This window comes from Caretta caretta, chromosome 6 (assembly GCF_965140235.1).
Source record: "Caretta caretta isolate rCarCar2 chromosome 6, rCarCar1.hap1, whole genome shotgun sequence".
Taxonomy (NCBI): domain Eukaryota; kingdom Metazoa; phylum Chordata; order Testudines; family Cheloniidae; genus Caretta; species Caretta caretta.
The window spans coordinates 101115039-101132842 of record NC_134211.1 but is presented as its reverse complement, the minus strand read 5'-3'; the positions used below and the strand labels follow the sequence as shown (position 1 = coordinate 101132842).

Genomic DNA, 17804 nt, shown 5'->3' with positions numbered 1-17804 from the left:
GGTGGAGTGCCTGCGCTGACAGGAGAAGCTCTCCTGTTGGCATAGGTAGCGTGTTCCTTAAGACTACAGTAGCCTAGCTGCACTGGTGCAGCACTGTAAGTGTAGAAAAGCAAGCCCTCAGTTATGCACAGTAAGGTGCTGTTAGAGCTCAAATGCTAATGGAGCGCTGGAGTTCCTCAGAAGGGAGAGCCTTGAAAGAGATGTAAATAAATCAAGTCTCTACTGTGTGTTTGAAAGAGAGAAAATGCCATTTCCCATTTTAAAATAAAAGAAGGTTTACATTTCAAAAACATACAAAATATAATGAAATAGTTTCAAGTCTCTCATTGGAAAATAGAAATTATGAGCAAAATTCTGATTGCAGGAAAATGTGTTTTAGAATTTGGTCATGAAAGGGTAGATGCCACAGGGAATCCTAGTAGTTTATCTTTGACTTTTGATCACTAGTTAAATAAATTAAGTAGTCTCTGTCTAAATTCCAGTGGACTTCTAAATCTCAAAAGCATAGCACAGTAAGATTGACAGTGTCTGCTCCAAAGAGGGCTGGGACTGGATTTTCAGGTTTCATGACAAATGCTGGGAAGATTCAGCTAATCACCCAATACAATATCTGATTACAGTCTGTACTAATAATTTCTTATTTTTGTTAATGGCAAATTTCTCTCTCATTTTTTTAAATAATCACATAAGTCCAACCACGAATATTGTCAGTGTTTCCTACATTGTGAAATTATTTTTCTTTTAAACTTGAACAGTTGTTTCAATTACACACTAACAGTGTAATTATGAAATTTGCCTAATTTACAGCATTCTATTATGTTAAAGCATGTTCATTGAAAAGAGATGACCTATGAATTTAGGATTACTCTGAATTTTTTCCCCCTGGTAATGTAATATGTCATCACATTTCAATTCTAGTTTCAAGAGCTACTGTAGATTTAATCCACAGGGTACTGGATATTTGAGTACGTAATCCACTACCAACAATGTAAAGCTCCATGAGAGTTGGGATTGTGAGTTATTCTTCTTGTAGTCAGCTTGGAACAATTGCTGGGCTTTTCTGGTTTTAAATGTAAAATATGAAAAATTCATGGCTTTTTAACAACCGTTTCTCTGTTTCAGGTGCCCTTCGTTTTAAGAGAAAGATAATTGGGTTGAAGGATGAATTCTATAACCGCTATATAATGAAAAGCTTTTTGTTTGAACCTGTGGTCAAAGCATTTCTCAACAATGGATCCCGCTATAATCTGATGAACTCTGCTATAATAGAGATGTTTGAATTTATTAGGGTGGTGAGTACTATCATGTCTTGAATTGACAATTTAATTTTTATAATACATCATGTATACTTGGAGTTAAATAGACTTTAATTTATGATACAGTTATGGATGCCCACTTACTTCTGATAGTGTTTAAATGAGAGCATCATAATAATGTGACCACTAGAAATCCATAATTTAAGTGAAGTTTCACACGTACCACTGTTGGAAAACACTGCCTTTATTGTCAAAGCTCTACATTCAGTGGATGTAGTGTTGAAGTTGCCCTCCATTGTGCCCAGACTTAAAAATGCAACCATTGTATAAACTAACTCTGGATTTAATTATTTTTTTCTGAAAATATTAAAGAATAGATGTAACTTGAAATTTCACACATGGACACACTAATTGTGTGCTCTGGTGCAACAACAGTAATTCTAAAGAATATGGAGAAGTGTGTTAATCTACCTGATATAAATATTGGCCCCCAAGATTTCTGCATGTGGCAATAAGGGACTAGTCAGTTCCCTCCAGAGAACTGTTCCCCCCCACTTGCCACCTTCACCCAGACCCTGGCAAGATGCTTTCTGGTTTTAAGATCCACAAGGGGGAAGGGCAGCCTGATGTTGGGTTGGGATGGGGGTCAAGATGACATTTATCATTCCCCCACTAGTCCTGTAGAAATTATTTGGGAAATGTAACATATCCTGGAGCTTTAGTAACTCTCTGTGATGGGGATCCTCCCACTTACATGGGGGAGCCTCAGAGTAGTCAAGGCCTGGAATAGTCGTTGGTAGCACAACTTCAGTGGAGTCAAATTTTCAGAAGTGGAGAGAGTGGTATTCGTGTTGAAGCTCCAGAGCCAGAGGACCCTGGCTTCCTACTGGTCCCTTAAAGTTCTGTGGGATTGGGAGTTGTCCCCGCAGCTCATTCTGTGAAGAAATAAACCTCTCTTTCCCCTTGTCTTCCCTCTGACATAAAGATATAATTATTTAGATTAGAATCTCCTTCCTTAGAGGTTTTTAAGGTCAGGCTTGACAAAGCCCTGGCTGGGATGATTTAACTGGGAATTGGTCCTGCTTCGAGCAGGGGGTTGGACTAGATGACCTTCAGGGGTCCCTTCCAACCCTGATATTCTATGATTCTATGATTTGTTTGTTTTTTCCTTTCTTCGTTGAGTAGTGATTGTTGTTTGTTTTCCTCTCTCCCTCTCTAAAATAAAGGTATTGACGTCCTTGTTTAGTTATTACAACAGATATAAGGAGACTGACTGATTGTAAAAATATATGTAAATTGCCATCAGAGATCTTAATTTTTAGAGTTTGCTTTCATTGTTTTTATACTGGCTTTGTAGACAAGTCTTTTATCTTTTTTTTTTTTATAAAGTTTAGAGGAGTTTATCAATACAAAACTATTACTGTTCTCTTTTTATCAGATTATTAATCAGAAGTTAAGTACCAGATTTCAGCTACACTGGTATATACAATGTTTGTTTTTTAACTGAATAAATTAATATGATGTTACTTCAAAGGCATTTTATGAATATTGCATCTTTTCCATATCTTTCAGTTATATCCTGCTGTATTTTTTTATAGTAACAAAATAAATGAGTTGTCTTGAAGAATTAAAAAGTCTGTGTGTTTGATTGTACTTTTCTTATAGGAAGATATAAAATCATTAACTGCTCATGTAATTGAGAATTACTGGAAAGCACTGGAAGATGTAGATTATGTGCAGACATTCAAAGGATTGAAACTACGATTTGAGCAACAAAGGGAAAGACAAGATAATCCCAAACTTGATAGGTAAATATATATTTAAAGGTATTAATACTTTCATGGAAAATTGTCTTTGAGGATATAGGCGTTTTGGATTTCTGTGTACTAGCGGGGCAGCCATAAATAATTCAGACCCTTCACTGTTTGCGGCTCAGGTCTTGCTGAACAGATCTGATTGACAGTGTGATTTCCAGATCTGTGTTGCTCAAACACTTGGTCAGTGTTCAACTGATATCTCTTCTGAAGCTGCACCTAACTTAAGAGTATGGAGGTTTTTTTCCAAAGTATAATAAATGCAGAAATAGTCTAACTTTTACATAGATTATCCTAACTGGAGCTAACAATATCTGAAGCTCATTCACTTGAAAATAAGATTCTCAACAGTAATCTGAAGGATTCTTGTCTCTTAGATTATCCCAGACTTTTTCCTAAAAAAATCATATACATAAACCACTTTTGGTGCAGTTAATTCCTGTGCTAGACTTTCACACGATTCATGTTTAAAATCACCAAGAAATGTAATTCCCAAAGAAATTCGTAGGGGGCATCTCATTTTGTCACTATGCGTATCAATAAAGTAAAAGATGATGTAATATTCCTCTTAGGCTATCCTGCTCCAGTGCTATAACAAAGCTATATGACTGATGACATGCTTTTCCCTACATCACTTTAAAGTTACACAGGGATGATACTTCCTCTCTTAGGGTTCACACCTGTATTTATAGGCAAATAGTTTTACTTCTGTGCATATTCCTGTGGAATTAAAACAGCTATTCAGATTAGAACATTTGTTCATCTTCATAAATGTTTGCAGATTCTGGATCAATATTTTGAATTATTTATATTGTGGTTCCACACATTGAGAACACATTTTAATGAAATTATACGTGTTACCCATTCTAGAAGATCAAATTTCAGATAGAGTTGCCAACTTGGTAATATATAAAAATCGGACACTCCTGCAGGACTGCCAGAACCTCCCCGCCCCGGCCCTTCTCCTTGAGGTCTTGCCCCTTCCCTACCTCTTCCCCCCCAGGCCTTGCCCCTGCCTTGCCTCTTCCTCCTGAGGCCCTACCCCCATTTGCTCCTCTTTCCCCCTCCCACTGTCACACGCTGCTCTTCCACTCCGCATGTGTCGTGAGGAACTTGCCTGCTGATCCGGGGCTAGCAGCTGCAACTATCCGATGCAGGTAGGAGGCAGCCCTGGCTGAGTAGGGGCTGGTACGTGTGATGACTCTCCCACTTGCAGTAACTGAACTTTGGATGTCCAGTCAGTAGATCTGACCATTCACCGTCGGGTCCCTTTTTCAACCGGCATCCGGCCACTGTAATTTCAGAACGTGTTATGTTGTTTTCATGTAAATTTGACTTCATTCTGAGTGATTTCTTAACTCTGATATTTCATTTTGAGAGTCTGAAAATTTAAGCAAAGGAGCAGGATTGCAGCAGATTTCTTTTAAAATGTCAGAAATTTTTTTAATCTACCATGTTCTAGAGTGTGCTTCAAATATACAGTATTTAGTGCTAATATGTTGTGTTAAATATTATTACTCTGAATTATTAGTATCTAATGCCTGGTAAACTGAGCATTTCAATATACGTAAAACTCAAAACCTAGAGCTTTTATATTAGCATGCGTGTGGGAGCGGGGAACAAACATTCAGCCATACCATACATTTCACATATGAAGAAGCTGTTTGTTGACGGTTATTGCCACATTTAAAGGCACCACATTGTCTCCACTTAATTTATTGATTTGTCAGCATAGAAAAATCTGATTTAGAGGTGCATTGCCCTTAATTAAAAAAATAAACAAAATTCTCTCTTTGCCCCTTTATGGCATTAGCCCAACACAGAAGAAATCCCTCTCTCCTATTCAGTTAGAAAAAAATCAAACACTAAGTGCTAAATTGTCCTTTGCATTTATCCCTGGATAAGGGATAGCTCATAGTTATGCTGCCTCAGAGCAGCCCAAGGAAAGAATTATGGCCCTGAGAGGCACAGTTGGCCTAACTTTCCTCCTCCTATGCCTATAGTGGATATGGGGGAAGGCTTCCTATTTGGAGGCAGCATGGGAGTGGAGTGTCTTGCTCTCATTTACATTCCTTCATGGCCTTGTAAGCCAGGCCACTAGCTGGCCCTAAGTGAAGCATGCAAAAATAGCAAAGATTCGATTATGTGGTTTAGTGCAAGAAGTACTTTGGTTAAGACAGGTCCACAACTTGGGAGAGTGTGACCTCCAGAATACTCACAAAGGTGTAGGACTTAAGTTTACAAGTTTTCATCTTAAATCAAACTATCAGAATTCTAAATTCAACAACATTAAAAGTGGTACTGTACATACAGACACCGCAAGACCGCAGTATTGCCAGTCACAAGCATTAAAATAACATGAGTCACGCCACAAAAACATGAGATGTTGAAAACAAAACGTTTTGGATTCTTTTTATTTGCCTCCTGATTTTTGAGTGTAGAGGGCTCACGTTTTAAAGATTTTTCTCTGCACTCAGGAGCGATAGAAACTTACTTTTTTTAGTGAAAGATGAATCTAATTTCCTGACTCTAGGAGCTGGACTTTAAAAAATACACAAACCGTCAGATTCACAATATAATTTAGAGTTGACAATACTGACACCTTGTTCGTGACATCTATTATTATAACATTGGTATTAATTGATTGAGTTTTCATTTATCTATAAAGTACAATAATTTTATAATTCTTTAAAAATGTCCTTTGTTTTTTTTTGGTTTTTTTTTTGGCAATTGTAGATTAGTATTATGACAATACTCCACAATTTACTAGTACTTTTTAGTGCATTTTATTTAAAAACACAAAGACTACTCTTAGTAATTTAAGACTTACAGTACCTTTGGAGAGAGCGATGAAGTATGTGTGAATGTGCTTATTAGTGCGGTTTTGCTGTGCTATATATTAAAATTTTCTCTTGTTGGATTTCTTTATGTGGTCCACGTAAAGTAAATAAATCCATTTCAGGATGACTTTTAAAAAAAATAAAATATTGATAGTTCTTTTATCACATTATTTTTGTCTGTAAGCTCAAATTGTGTAAACCTACGCCATTCGGTTTATTCCAATATTTATGTAAGCTTAAAGCAATACTTGAGTCTCAAAACCCTTAAAACCTACTTGTTGTTCCACAGCATGCGCTCCATCTTGAGAAACCATAGATACCGGAGAGATGCAAGAACCCTAGAGGATGAGGAGGAAATGTGGTTTAATAGTGATGAAGATGATATGGAGGATGGCGAAGCAGTGGTGCCCCCGTCTGACAAAACTAAAAATGATGAAGACATTATGGATCCTATAAGTAAATTCATGGAAAGGAAAAAATGTAAGTGCCTGGAAGAAGAATGGCCATGTTATCTAGTTTAAATGAAAGCCTGGGCTTCTATTTTAAGGAAGTATTATAGTCAGGGGTTTGCCTGTATTTTCATATAAAGCCTTATTTTTAGTATTAGAACTTGCTACATGCAACTAAACTCAAACCATTTTAGGTTTTATTCATATCTATTTTAAGGCATAAAAGTGAAAAAATAATGTTCTTTGAATGAATTTGCCTGTTTTTCTTAATGCACTGAAATGAAAAAATCCCAGCTGAATAATCAAGTTGTCCATATGCTATTTGCTTAATTTATATCTAGTGAGCTTCTTTGTACAGTCGACAAATAATATCACTGAAATAATGCACAATGGGGTCCTGCTCCGTGACAAGGGCTGCTAGGCATTACAGTAATACAAGTTGTTATAAAAATGTATTCATATCTCCTTCCACCAAGGTACAAGTGAAGATAGACAGGTGGAACTTTTGTAGCAAAATATTAAACATTTCATAACTCACATTTATTTACAAAAATCACTGGGGTATCACTGAAAAGTATATTTCTTTTCTACAGTGAAAGAGAGTGAAGAAAAGGAGGTTCTTCTGAAAACTAATCTTTCAGGTCGTCAGAGCCCAAGTTTCAAACTTTCCTTCTCTAGTGGTACAAAAACTAACCTTACCAGCCAGTCATCTGCAAGTAACTTGTCTGGCTCTCCAGGATCGCCAGGATCTCCAGGATCACCAGGATCACCGGGATCAGTTTCTAAAAGCACATCTCAGATGGCAGCTATTACTACCAAGGTATTTTTCAGTTACCAGTGGTCAAATTTTTATTCTAGCAAATTTAGAGCCCATCTGATCACCTACATAAATTTGAGTTATTTCCAGTAGTTTAAGAATGGGTTCATTTTGGGAGAGTCCTTAGTACATTTTCCTGGTCTCTAGCACTTTTGAAGAACCTTGACCTAATATAAACAAAAGGAGTATTTAAATCAATTTTTATGCACAAACTTGTGCACAACTTAAAAAAAAAATCTTAAATATGAAGTATTTATTTGACGTATTCTCCATTTTCGTTTACTTTTACTGTGGAATATAAAAAGCAGTCTACATTCGTTGGGTTGCATAGGAATACTGGGTGGACAGAAATAGTTTGCTGTTGAAAGAGTTAATGGAAATATTACCAAATTTTGCTGCACACCACCATATGTCCCTAGCAGCAATTCTTACAGCAGTGTCCAGAATCCTACAGCTATTTTATTAGCTGTGGCCATATATTCTTGGAGACAGTTGCTGTATGCCACAACACACGTGTGATTATTAAAATTTTGCTTCGAACGAAATTTCAGCTTTTTTTCAGTTGACTGTCAGTTTTCAGGTGGGGCACACTAAACTAATGAAAAATCATTAAAAAGGATTATCAGTAGTTGTATGAAATACCCAGAAGGAGCATATTAAAACTCCAACAACACTATATTTGTAAATGCAGTTAACTACATTTTGTCCTAAAATTATATATAACACTTGTGTATTATCAAGATCAGTTTTCACAGTGGGAAAAGAATATATGGAGAGTAGAATTTCAAGGTAATACAAACCCACTAAGAAAACCAGAACCTACTTTAGTACTGAATTCTTCCATTTCTGAAGTGTCATTTGGATCTTTCTCTAGTCATGTGTTCTCCCGGAAGCCTGGAAATGAGGCCATTTCATGAGTTTTTAAAAGTCTGGATGATTTTTCTTCACCTCCATATCTCATTTTTGTTCTGTCTTACCAAAAGTTTTCTTCTACCAGTCATAGTATACCAGCAGGAGGGAAGCCTGATTGGAAAGAGAACTAATGTGAGATTCCCTTAAAAATGTCCCCTCCAAGTTCTTCTGTAGGGAAGAGGGGTGGCAGATTTGTCCCACCCTTAGAAGAAGCAGTAGGTCAGGTACTCATGGAATTTAACTCAGTCTCCAACAGATTCCCTATCCATGTGGAGGCTTTCGTTCCCTCACCAGCCTCTGGTAGCCCTGCTACTCTCCCTAGCAGGAGAGTAGAGTTAAAGTTTGGACACCTTTAGGACGTTCCTTACATTAGGTGCTCTTCAGAACAGAGGGGATTCCACTAAAACATGAATACAGGGATTGCACATCTTCCTACCCCTCTGCATGCATGGGTCACTGAGTATGTAGAGGAATATGGGAGAGTAGGATAGCGCCACAAAGGAAGCTAATTGTTCTGTTCTGGAATGACAGTATCTACATGTAGAAAACTCCCCTTTATGTATAGATATTAGGGGAATGATACTGCCCTTTGTTTTTTAGTATTCTGTAAATTAGTTTTTGTTTTATAATTCACTCACAAGCTCAAAAGCCAAATCAAAAGTGAACCTTAACTACAGTACTTAGTTTGACAGTTTCCTGATCCTGACAACCCCTCTTCCTCCATCCCACCCCCCAAGCAATAAATCTAGCTGTATATATAGTCTTACATGTTGAATAATTAGACTGTTTTAAATGTCAAATGGTCCACAGTACTTGGAAAAGGTTATATTTACACTGTTATTGTGCAGTTTGTTGGGTTATCTGTTAATGCAGTGCAACAATGGTCTTTCTGTATAAGGTATCTTCCTCTTAACTTAATACCATAGTATTTCTGTGGATTCTGAACATTTTGCTCTAAAAATATTATCACTTATTCTTATATACGCCCATTAGAAATTAACATTGGAATTAGGTTTTCTAGTAACATTTATTTACTCACATTATTTTATATAGATAATATATATACAGTATTACGCTGTATAAAATACTACTGTATATTGTGTGTATATATTATATACAATATACTTGTTGCATTTATGCCTCGGTATGCAATGGCCAAAATTTTCTAACTTGGATGACTAAAGTTAGGCACCTAAACAAGGGGCTTGATCTTCAGAGGTGCTGGATGCCCACAACTCTTGGTAGTCATGTGTTGACTAAATTCCAGAAATTTGAAAATATTGTAGTAAGTGGGAGTTGTGGGTGCTTACCATCTCCTAAGATCAAGTCACATATTTAGGTGCCTAAATATAGATGTAGGTGCCTAACCATAGGCATCTGAATTAGAACATTTTGATCAGTGTGTGCAATGTAGATGAGTTAATGTTACTAGAGATACTTCTAATTTTGAATTTCCTAAAATTGTTTACATTTTGTAACCTTCACATCATATTAATATAGCTATTTTGCATATAATAAACATATATTTAAAATTACTATTACTACTTTTAAATTAGTGTTAGTGAAAAGAGACCATATTATAAAATTATCCTAATTGATAATTCAATTTGAAGGATGTTCCATATTGTCTCTGAAGTTCTGCCAGATCGCTCATTGCTGCAGTCCAGTCAACTATCCTAGGTAAAGGAAATTTCCATCTTTGTACAGATAGAGCTGCAATGACAATTTTTTGCTAAGTAGTTTGCATTTTCTTTAATTTCTGCCCAAATTATCCCCATAGGTAGGATTGTTTGGAGGGGTAGAACCCTTTTTTCGGATTTACTGTAATCAGCACTTCCAAAAGACATTACTTTTGTGCATGTTGGAGTTGGGTGTTTTTTTTTTTTTTTTACAAAACTTCAGACTTTTCAATATTCTTGTGGTAATAACAGTTTCTAGTATCTCTGGGTTTGGGCAATATTTGGTTCATTTTTGTGTACGTCTTAATTATTTGTATTTCTTCACAGGGAGGCCTCGTGGGGCTTGTAGATTATCCTGATGATGATGAAGAGGATGATGAAGATGAAGATAAGGAAGAAACTCTACCTTTGTCAAAGAAAGCAAAACTTGAGTCATCATAATGGCAACCGTCTAATATCTATTCCAGTTGGGGAAGGGAAAAAAAACTACTAATTTTTCAAATGAAAAATAATACACCACAACAGCAGCAATCTTTTGTGAATTACTGTGTGTGACACAGATCAACCTATACAAATGGATTTCTGCTAATCAAGTGCCAATTCAAAGGAGCAGAAGAAGGGGAAAATATTACATTTAGGGGGAAGACTTATGCCTTTGAGCTCTCCAGCTTGGACCACACATTGCCCTTTTCTCAGGGAAGGAAATGGAAAAAAATAAAAAGCCAACAGGGCAGGAGTTTTGTTAATGGAACTCTGGATTGGCTGGTCAATTACTACAATCAGAATATGCTTTCTTGGACAATGTATGGGACTTTTGAAGAAAAGGCTGTCTTGCCATAATTCTTCACTAAGAATGCCAGCAGTTTCTTTGTATAAAGAGACCTGCCTTTGAAATCATAAATTCTGAACATTTTAGTCAAGCTGCAACAGGTTTTAAAAACCTCTATGGGGGAGGGCCTGAATATAAAGTTTCCTCTTTTTTTATCTGTTCCCTTTTGCCCTTTAAACTGCAGAATTTTTTTGGAGGTGGGGGATTTGTCTGTCCCTTCTTGATTAAAGATTGAGTGGAATTCTAGATGTGGTCACTTTTTGTGTCATTATTTTATTTTATTTTATTTTATTTTGCCCCCTGAGTGTATGCTTAGTTGTTGAGTATATATTTGGGACCATTAAAAATTTTTTGATGTAATATAATCTCACTGTTGTGCTGGTACCTGTTTCACCCTGTGTAATTTTGTTTTGCAACACAAATCTTAATATGTGTAGGATTTTATGGAAGATGGTATAGTTTTTATTGAAAAAAAATGATTCTTGCCACAATGTGCATACAAAAGCAATACTATTTTGTGACTAAATATTTTATATTAAACTTTACATCAGCAACTGTCTTGAGAAACAATTCAGGGAAATAAGATGGAATATAAAAAAAAAAAGTTGAAGAAACCTATAAAGATGAAATTAGTATTCCAAAGAGATTTTGAAATATCATAACTGGGAACAGTGATGGTATACTTACGAATCAAAATGGATGATGGATGATTTAGGAGCACCAGTATATTGACACATTTGACTTATGAAAATAAAAAAAGAAATCATTAAAGGTGAAGGAAAATCTGCATTAGTGGTATTTTTTAAACCTCTGACTCCCTTTGGAATACCAGTTTTAGTGTTATAAAGATGGTTCCAGGATTTGTTCATTTACCAGAATACCGTCTATTGAGATCTATTCTGGTACCTGGCTGGAAAACACACTAAAAATTTAATTACTAACTCAATGACCGTATCTGTTTTCCAAAACCTGATTAATCTCAATTCTTAAGTGAAACTAAATGCTGCATGCTACTTCCTTAGTTTCTTTTGCAAATGTAGACTTTATTACATAGAGGGATTACTTTCAATAAGTAGCAAAATAATAAGAGTATCTTCTTAGAAATTAGTTTAATTCTTTTCCAAGCAAAAGATAGCTGCTTAATGAGAAGTTGATTGCCCTCTGCTCATTCACATCAGCAGACTGTCACAAGTACAAGTATGCCATTTTATAGGATTTGACCATAGATAGCAGCTTAGCTTTTAGTGTCTGTAGGTGGAATGTTGCATGGAAACGGACACATTGCCTGTAAGGTGCCTACAAAAAATACTTTTCAGATTGTGTGCCAGTTGTCAGTGTCAAAGCATTTGAGCTTCATCTTTATTAATACATATGTAATTGCACGGTGATTCCAGATTTAAATGAGAAAACACCATGGGGGAAAGAAGTGAATTGGTTATTGTAGCATACAATGTGAGTTAGTCTTTCTTTGCATTAACTACCTTTTCCTCAACAAGTTACTTCAGTTTTTCAGGTCCATGGTTATTTTATAAGTTATATTCATAGTAAAAAAAAAAAGAGGAGTACTTGTGGCACCTTAGAGACTAACCAGTTTATTTGAGCATGAAAGCTTATGCTCAAATAAATTGGTTAGTCTTTAAGGTGCCACAAGTACTCCTTTTCTTTTTGCGAATACAGACTAACACGGCTGTTACTCTGAAACCTATATTCATAGTGTATGGTTGTGACATACCAGGGTACAATCCAGACTAATGAACAGTTGTCTCACCCCTGTCCTGCAACCTTGGGTGCATTACAATTCCTTGCTGAAGTAGCTCCCAGCTGGGCCACAAACAGCATTCCAGCATGCAAGCCATATCCTGAATGTCTGTATGTAACTGCAGCCTGCCAGCCACACTTGGGTTACACTTTGGCTATCACTAGCCTTGGTTATATTGCAGGATGACTGCAACAGTCCTAGATTTTCACCTAGAACTGTATGTCCTGTACTGCCTAGCTCTGTCCTGAACAGTATATGTATTTTAAGGAAACATGCCAGCTTATTGTTTCAAATAGTTATTCAAACGCTTCAGTTTAAACTCAGTTTTATTTAATCCAGTGTAAAACATAAATATGAGCACCAGCAAAACAACTGCAAACCTAGAATTGGCCAGATTAGAGAGAGAAGCAAGAGACAAAGAACATGAATACTAAGAGTGGCACCAGAGATGAGAATGAAGAGCAGGAAGCTGCCCACTGGTGAGCCATGGAGCTGAAGGAAAAAGAAACAGCTGCCCTCCTGAGCCCTGGAAGCTGAGAAGGATAAGGAAAAGAGAAGCAGCTGCCCGAAAACAAGCCATGGAGCTGAATGAAAAAGAAAAAGCAGCCCTCCAACAAGCCCTAGAAGCTGAGAAGCCGAAATAGAGAGAAACAGCTGCCCACAAGGGAGCCATGGAGCTGAAAGAGCAAGAGGCTCAAGAAAAGAAGGAACAGAAATATAATCTGGACATGATGGGGAAAAACATGGACAGATCCCAGTCACCAGCCTCTCCCTCAGTTCAAGGAACCCTCAGCTGGGATAAGCTGTGTGCTGCATGCAAGGAATCAGGCTGCCTTGAAGAATACCTTACCACTTTTGAAAGGCATTGTAAGGCACCCCAGGTTGCAGGGCAGGAGTGACACAGCTACTCAGTCTGAATACATCACAATGGTGTTCTGTAAAAGGACAATTATCGGTGAATTTTGTGTTGATGAAAGGTGTTAGATTGATAGCCCAAAAATGAAATCATCTGTCACTAACCAAACAGGTACAACCCAGCGTTGAAGTGTGAGTTTCCCCACATTGCCTTGCTGAAGTGGCTCAATGCCGACTTGGAGGGATTTATCTTTATGGATGAGGGAGAAGGGGATGCTTCAGTCCATGTTTTTGTGGGTTTTTTGTTTTTTTAATTTATCTGATCTAAAAGTCTGGGTAGCTGTAAGCCAGTCCTGGAAATGTTATTGCTTGAAGACTGTCGACTGTTTCACCATTGTGATAGGCTCAGCTGTACCAACTAACTGGAAATGTGCGAGACACAATTGATGGTCATTGGACAACAATTTGAAAATCAAAGGCTTGGTATCTCTCTGGATGTGCCACTAAAGAAGGGCAGCCACCAAGGCAGGAACAGGTGCCACTGTTCATCAGCAAAGGGTTGATTCTTGGTATCTAATTGTTTTCATGCTACTGCTTGAGAAGTTGCAGCCATGTATTTCACTTAGGTGTGTGCACACCCAATGCACTGGAGCCAGAGAATTTTGCCTAGTAGTACCTGTAGAGGGTCAGCACTTGCATCTTGTGGCCATAGTCCCTCCCCTCGCTGTATGAGGTAGTGCCACCCTGACCCCTCCCTCGGTTCCTTCTTACCACCTGTTGATGGAGTCAGAGCTCTGGGTGGTCTTAACCTCACAACCTCTCACTATTTTAGTCTCTCTCTTTGTAGTTAGTGGTACCCTTAGTATTATATTAGTGTTAGTTGTATTTAATTAAGTATTCTTTTGTGTTGCCCTAACTGGGGTTTAAATATTGTCCATCATGTGGGGAAGCAATCCCCAACAACAATCGCCATACATGATGCATGCTGTGCTTGGGCAAGGCCCATGTCAAGGAGCAGTGTTCAATTTGTTGTTCATTCATGAAACAGACTCATGGCTAGGGACCTTCACCTAAAGCAGCACCTACTCAAACAGACCATGCAGCCTGCTTCCGCACTGAGGCCCTCATTGGATTGGAGGTCACGCTTGGATTCTGAGAGTGCTGCCGCTTCACACCCTGGAGCAGGCGCCAAAGAGCTGGAAGAGTCCCTGTTGAGTGCAAAGAGGAAAATGTCATATAAGACTCATCAAGACCACTCCATGCCTCATAGGGACTCTTCCACCTCCCCCAGGAAGAGCACGAAGCATGGGGTAAGTGCCAGCGTGTGGGATGGTGTGAATGCCTCTGACCACTCCTTGGTACTGAGTAAAGAGGTTAGAGACATGTACTATAGACTTTGGTTCTGGCCCTGGGGTGTCTATTGAGTCCTGTACTGATGAGTTAAATGTCGGTGGCATACTAGGCCGCCACAGAACTCTTCTGCCTTTCCATTCCGACTTCTCCCTTGGTCCAGGACTTTGCCAAGGCTGCATCATTTATAGCCCCACTACCTGGATGGGCTGCTGAACCCTTGGGTCTATTGGCACCGCACCCTGCTGATCCCCTTCCACAGTCTGAAAGCAGGGCTGGTACTGGACTCAGAGCAAGGGACTACCCTCATCGGCACCAGTCCCCGCCTTGTTCTGGGCAACAGATGAGTCAGACCAGTTACTTACATCCTCTGGACTAGCTCCACCTTTATCCCTGGAAACCCAAGGCTCCTTGGTATCTGGGTGTGGATCTTCCTCCTCCCACTATCCATTGCCTGATCCATATTGGGGACTGTTTATGGAGCACTACAGGCACCAAGATTGGCACTCATCTTGCAGTCGGGACAGGGACCCCTGGTCAAGTGCCTACTGGCCACCAGTGCCCTATCCTTATCAGTCACCTCCATAGAATCTGTGGGACATTCCTTAGTCACAGAGGTCACTCTCATCAGCTAATTCTAAGATGAGGTTGCCAGGCAGATTGGTGGCAGGAATTGTCGACCCACTGCAAGTTCAAGCACCAGTTAGCTTTCCCCATGCTGAGCCCCTGGAGCTGTCCCTCCCAGCTCCACCAGTCTAGGAATGGGAGCCAGCCTTCGTGCAGTTAGCCGCTGCTCTTTATCCCCGGACAATTCAGCAACGCCTGGCTCATCTTCTTCTCCAATACCTGAGGGTTTCAAGGCCTACCAGGACCTTTTGCAGCACGTGGCTGCTTCACTGGACGTTCAGGCAGATTTCCTGCAGGAGAACACCCATAAACTAGTGGATATTCTGCAGCTGTCTGCTCCTGGGAGAGTAGCCGTCCCTGTCCATGATGGGCTCTTAGAGCCTGCAAAGGTTCTGTAGAGCATACTAGCATCAGTACTGCCTACCATGAAGCACATGGAAAAATGCTGTGTCTATCCTGTTGCAGAGGTTTGATGGCTTTTACTCCCATTGGCCCCAAATTCCATAATCCTAGCTGCAGTGAATGATAGCCTGCCAAGGTATGTTAAAGTCCTATCCTAAAAACAAGGACTCCAAAAGGATGGATTTAATGGGCAGGAACATTTACACCACCTCCTCCCTGCAAATGTTGATTGCAAACCAACAGGCAGTGTTGTCCAAGTATGACTTTATAAATTGGACAGCTATGTCTAAGTTTGTGGGCCAGCTGCGTGAAACCTCCAGAGTGGAATTTTGGGCATTTATCAATGGAGGCTATTCAGTAGCCAAGACGTTGCAGTCTGCACTGTACATTGTGAATACTTCAGCCAAAGTTATGGTTTCTGTGGTGACCATGAGAAGGGTGTCCTGGTTGCAGAATTCAGGCATTGCTCCTGACGTGCAGCAGGCCACAGATGATTTGCCTTTCGGTAGCCAGGTGTTTGTTTTTGGACAAGACCTTGCACTCCTTCATGGATTCTAGGGCCACCCTATGTTGGGGATGTATATGCTGGTAGTGCAGAGGCGCCACTTCAGTGGCCAACAGCAGCATCAATACCATCCACAGTGCACCTTTTGGGCAGCCTTTTCCTCCCTTGAGACAGCTGACTTACCCCAGAAAGGGGCATAGATCCCAAAGGAAGAGGCAGTTGGGTCCAGGGTCTGGCCAGTCAACACACCTTCTCCTGGTCCCCATTTTGACTCTTTGGTCTAGAGCAGTGGCTGGTCATCAATTCCTTTGCCCCACCTCTGTTCAGGGACAGGCTAACTCACTTTTAGGATGCCTGGGGCTTGATTACAACTGATAGCTGGATCCTAAGCACTGTCAGATCGGGATATGCAATCCATTCCTCTCCACTCCTCCCCTCCACCCTTCCTCCCTGTCCATCTTCAGGGACCCCTCTCCCAAGATGCTGGTCCTTCAGCAGGTCCACTCTTTACTGGTCATGGGAATGGTGGAGGAAGTTCCTTTGGAACACTGGGGTCAGGGTTTCTGTTCCCAGTGCTTCCTGGTTCCCAAGTCCAAGTGAGAGGTAAAACCTATTCTCAACCTCTGCAATCTCCACAAATATATTAGATATATGAAGTTCAGTATGGTCACCCTATCAACTAACCTCCCCTGTGTTGACTCAGAATGACTGGTTTGCTACTCTGGACCTTCAGGATGCTTGCTTCCACGTGGCAATTCTCCCAAGCCACAGAAGACATCTCCAGTTCATTGTGGTGAATGGTTATTTTCAGTACACAGTCTTTTCCCTTCCATCTATCTTCTGCCATCTGGGTTTTGTCAAAGTCAGATTCAGGACTCACATAATTTGTCAGACCACTCTGTTTATTAGCAAAGCGCTTTGCCAATGCACCCAGATATGTGAGTCCCTCTCTGAGGCTCAAGTTAACTTATTTATACAAATAAGCCAAAGCCAATTTAACATAAGAAACAAAAGGAAGCAGAAACTGACAAATATATATACATATCTTATTTGCATACTAATGTTTACCAATCTCCTAGCTCAGTAGGAGCTCTAAGTTATTTAGTTTGAGGACCCATTATCTCACACTCCTTAATGTTTCTCTTCCTGACAACTATATTTCAACAAACCCTTCAAGTAGCATTTCTTTAATGAATTATAATTTCAATATAATTCATTCTACTTTCACAGTTTTTATCAAATGTATTCTCATGGTGATGGCATACCTCAGGATGAAGGGAATCCATGTGTTCCCGTATCTGGATGACTAGCTACGCAGGCCAGGTCTACACTATAGACCTATATTGGTATAACTACATCACTCAGAAGTATGAAAGATCCGTAGTTAATACACCTCTTGGGGAGGCATATTAACTACACCAGCTGGAGAGCTACCTATCTACATAGGAGCATCTTCACTTAAATGCTTAGAGTGGCGCAGTTGCACCAATGTAGCATTTTAAGTGTAGACCTGCCCTCCAAGCAGGTCCAGGGAAAAGAAGTCCTTTATCACATACGCATTACATTGTGCTTACTTGACCATCTGGGTCTCGTTCTAAACACTGGAAAGTCAACGTTGGTCCCCACTCAGAAAATCGGATTAATTGGGGTGCTGATACTCTACAAGTTTGAGAGTGTTTCTGCTGACCAACCATTTCCAGACAATTTACC

General features: G+C 39.4%; 1 protein-coding gene across 3 annotated transcripts in view; it reads left to right on the top strand.

The window, feature by feature from the left end:
* The window catches only part of PPP4R3A (protein phosphatase 4 regulatory subunit 3A), a 73832-nt gene extending 62871 nt beyond the window's left edge, over positions 1–10961 (top strand). For 2 of the 3 annotated variants that reach the window (XM_048852704.2, XM_048852702.2), the window contains 5 exons: positions 1123–1292; positions 2922–3064; positions 6200–6390; positions 6953–7179; positions 10095–10961. In XM_048852704.2, the coding sequence (XP_048708661.1) occupies positions 1123–1292; positions 2922–3064; positions 6200–6390; positions 6953–7179; positions 10095–10208 (845 nt within the window). In that variant the 3' untranslated portion in view covers positions 10209–10961. Of the gene's footprint in view, positions 1–1122; positions 1293–2921; positions 3065–6199; positions 6391–6952; positions 7180–9701; positions 10042–10094 lie in introns of those variants that run through there. The other variant, XM_075129834.1, reaches the window with a different exon arrangement.
* The last annotated feature ends 6843 nt before the right edge of the window (positions 10962–17804 follow it).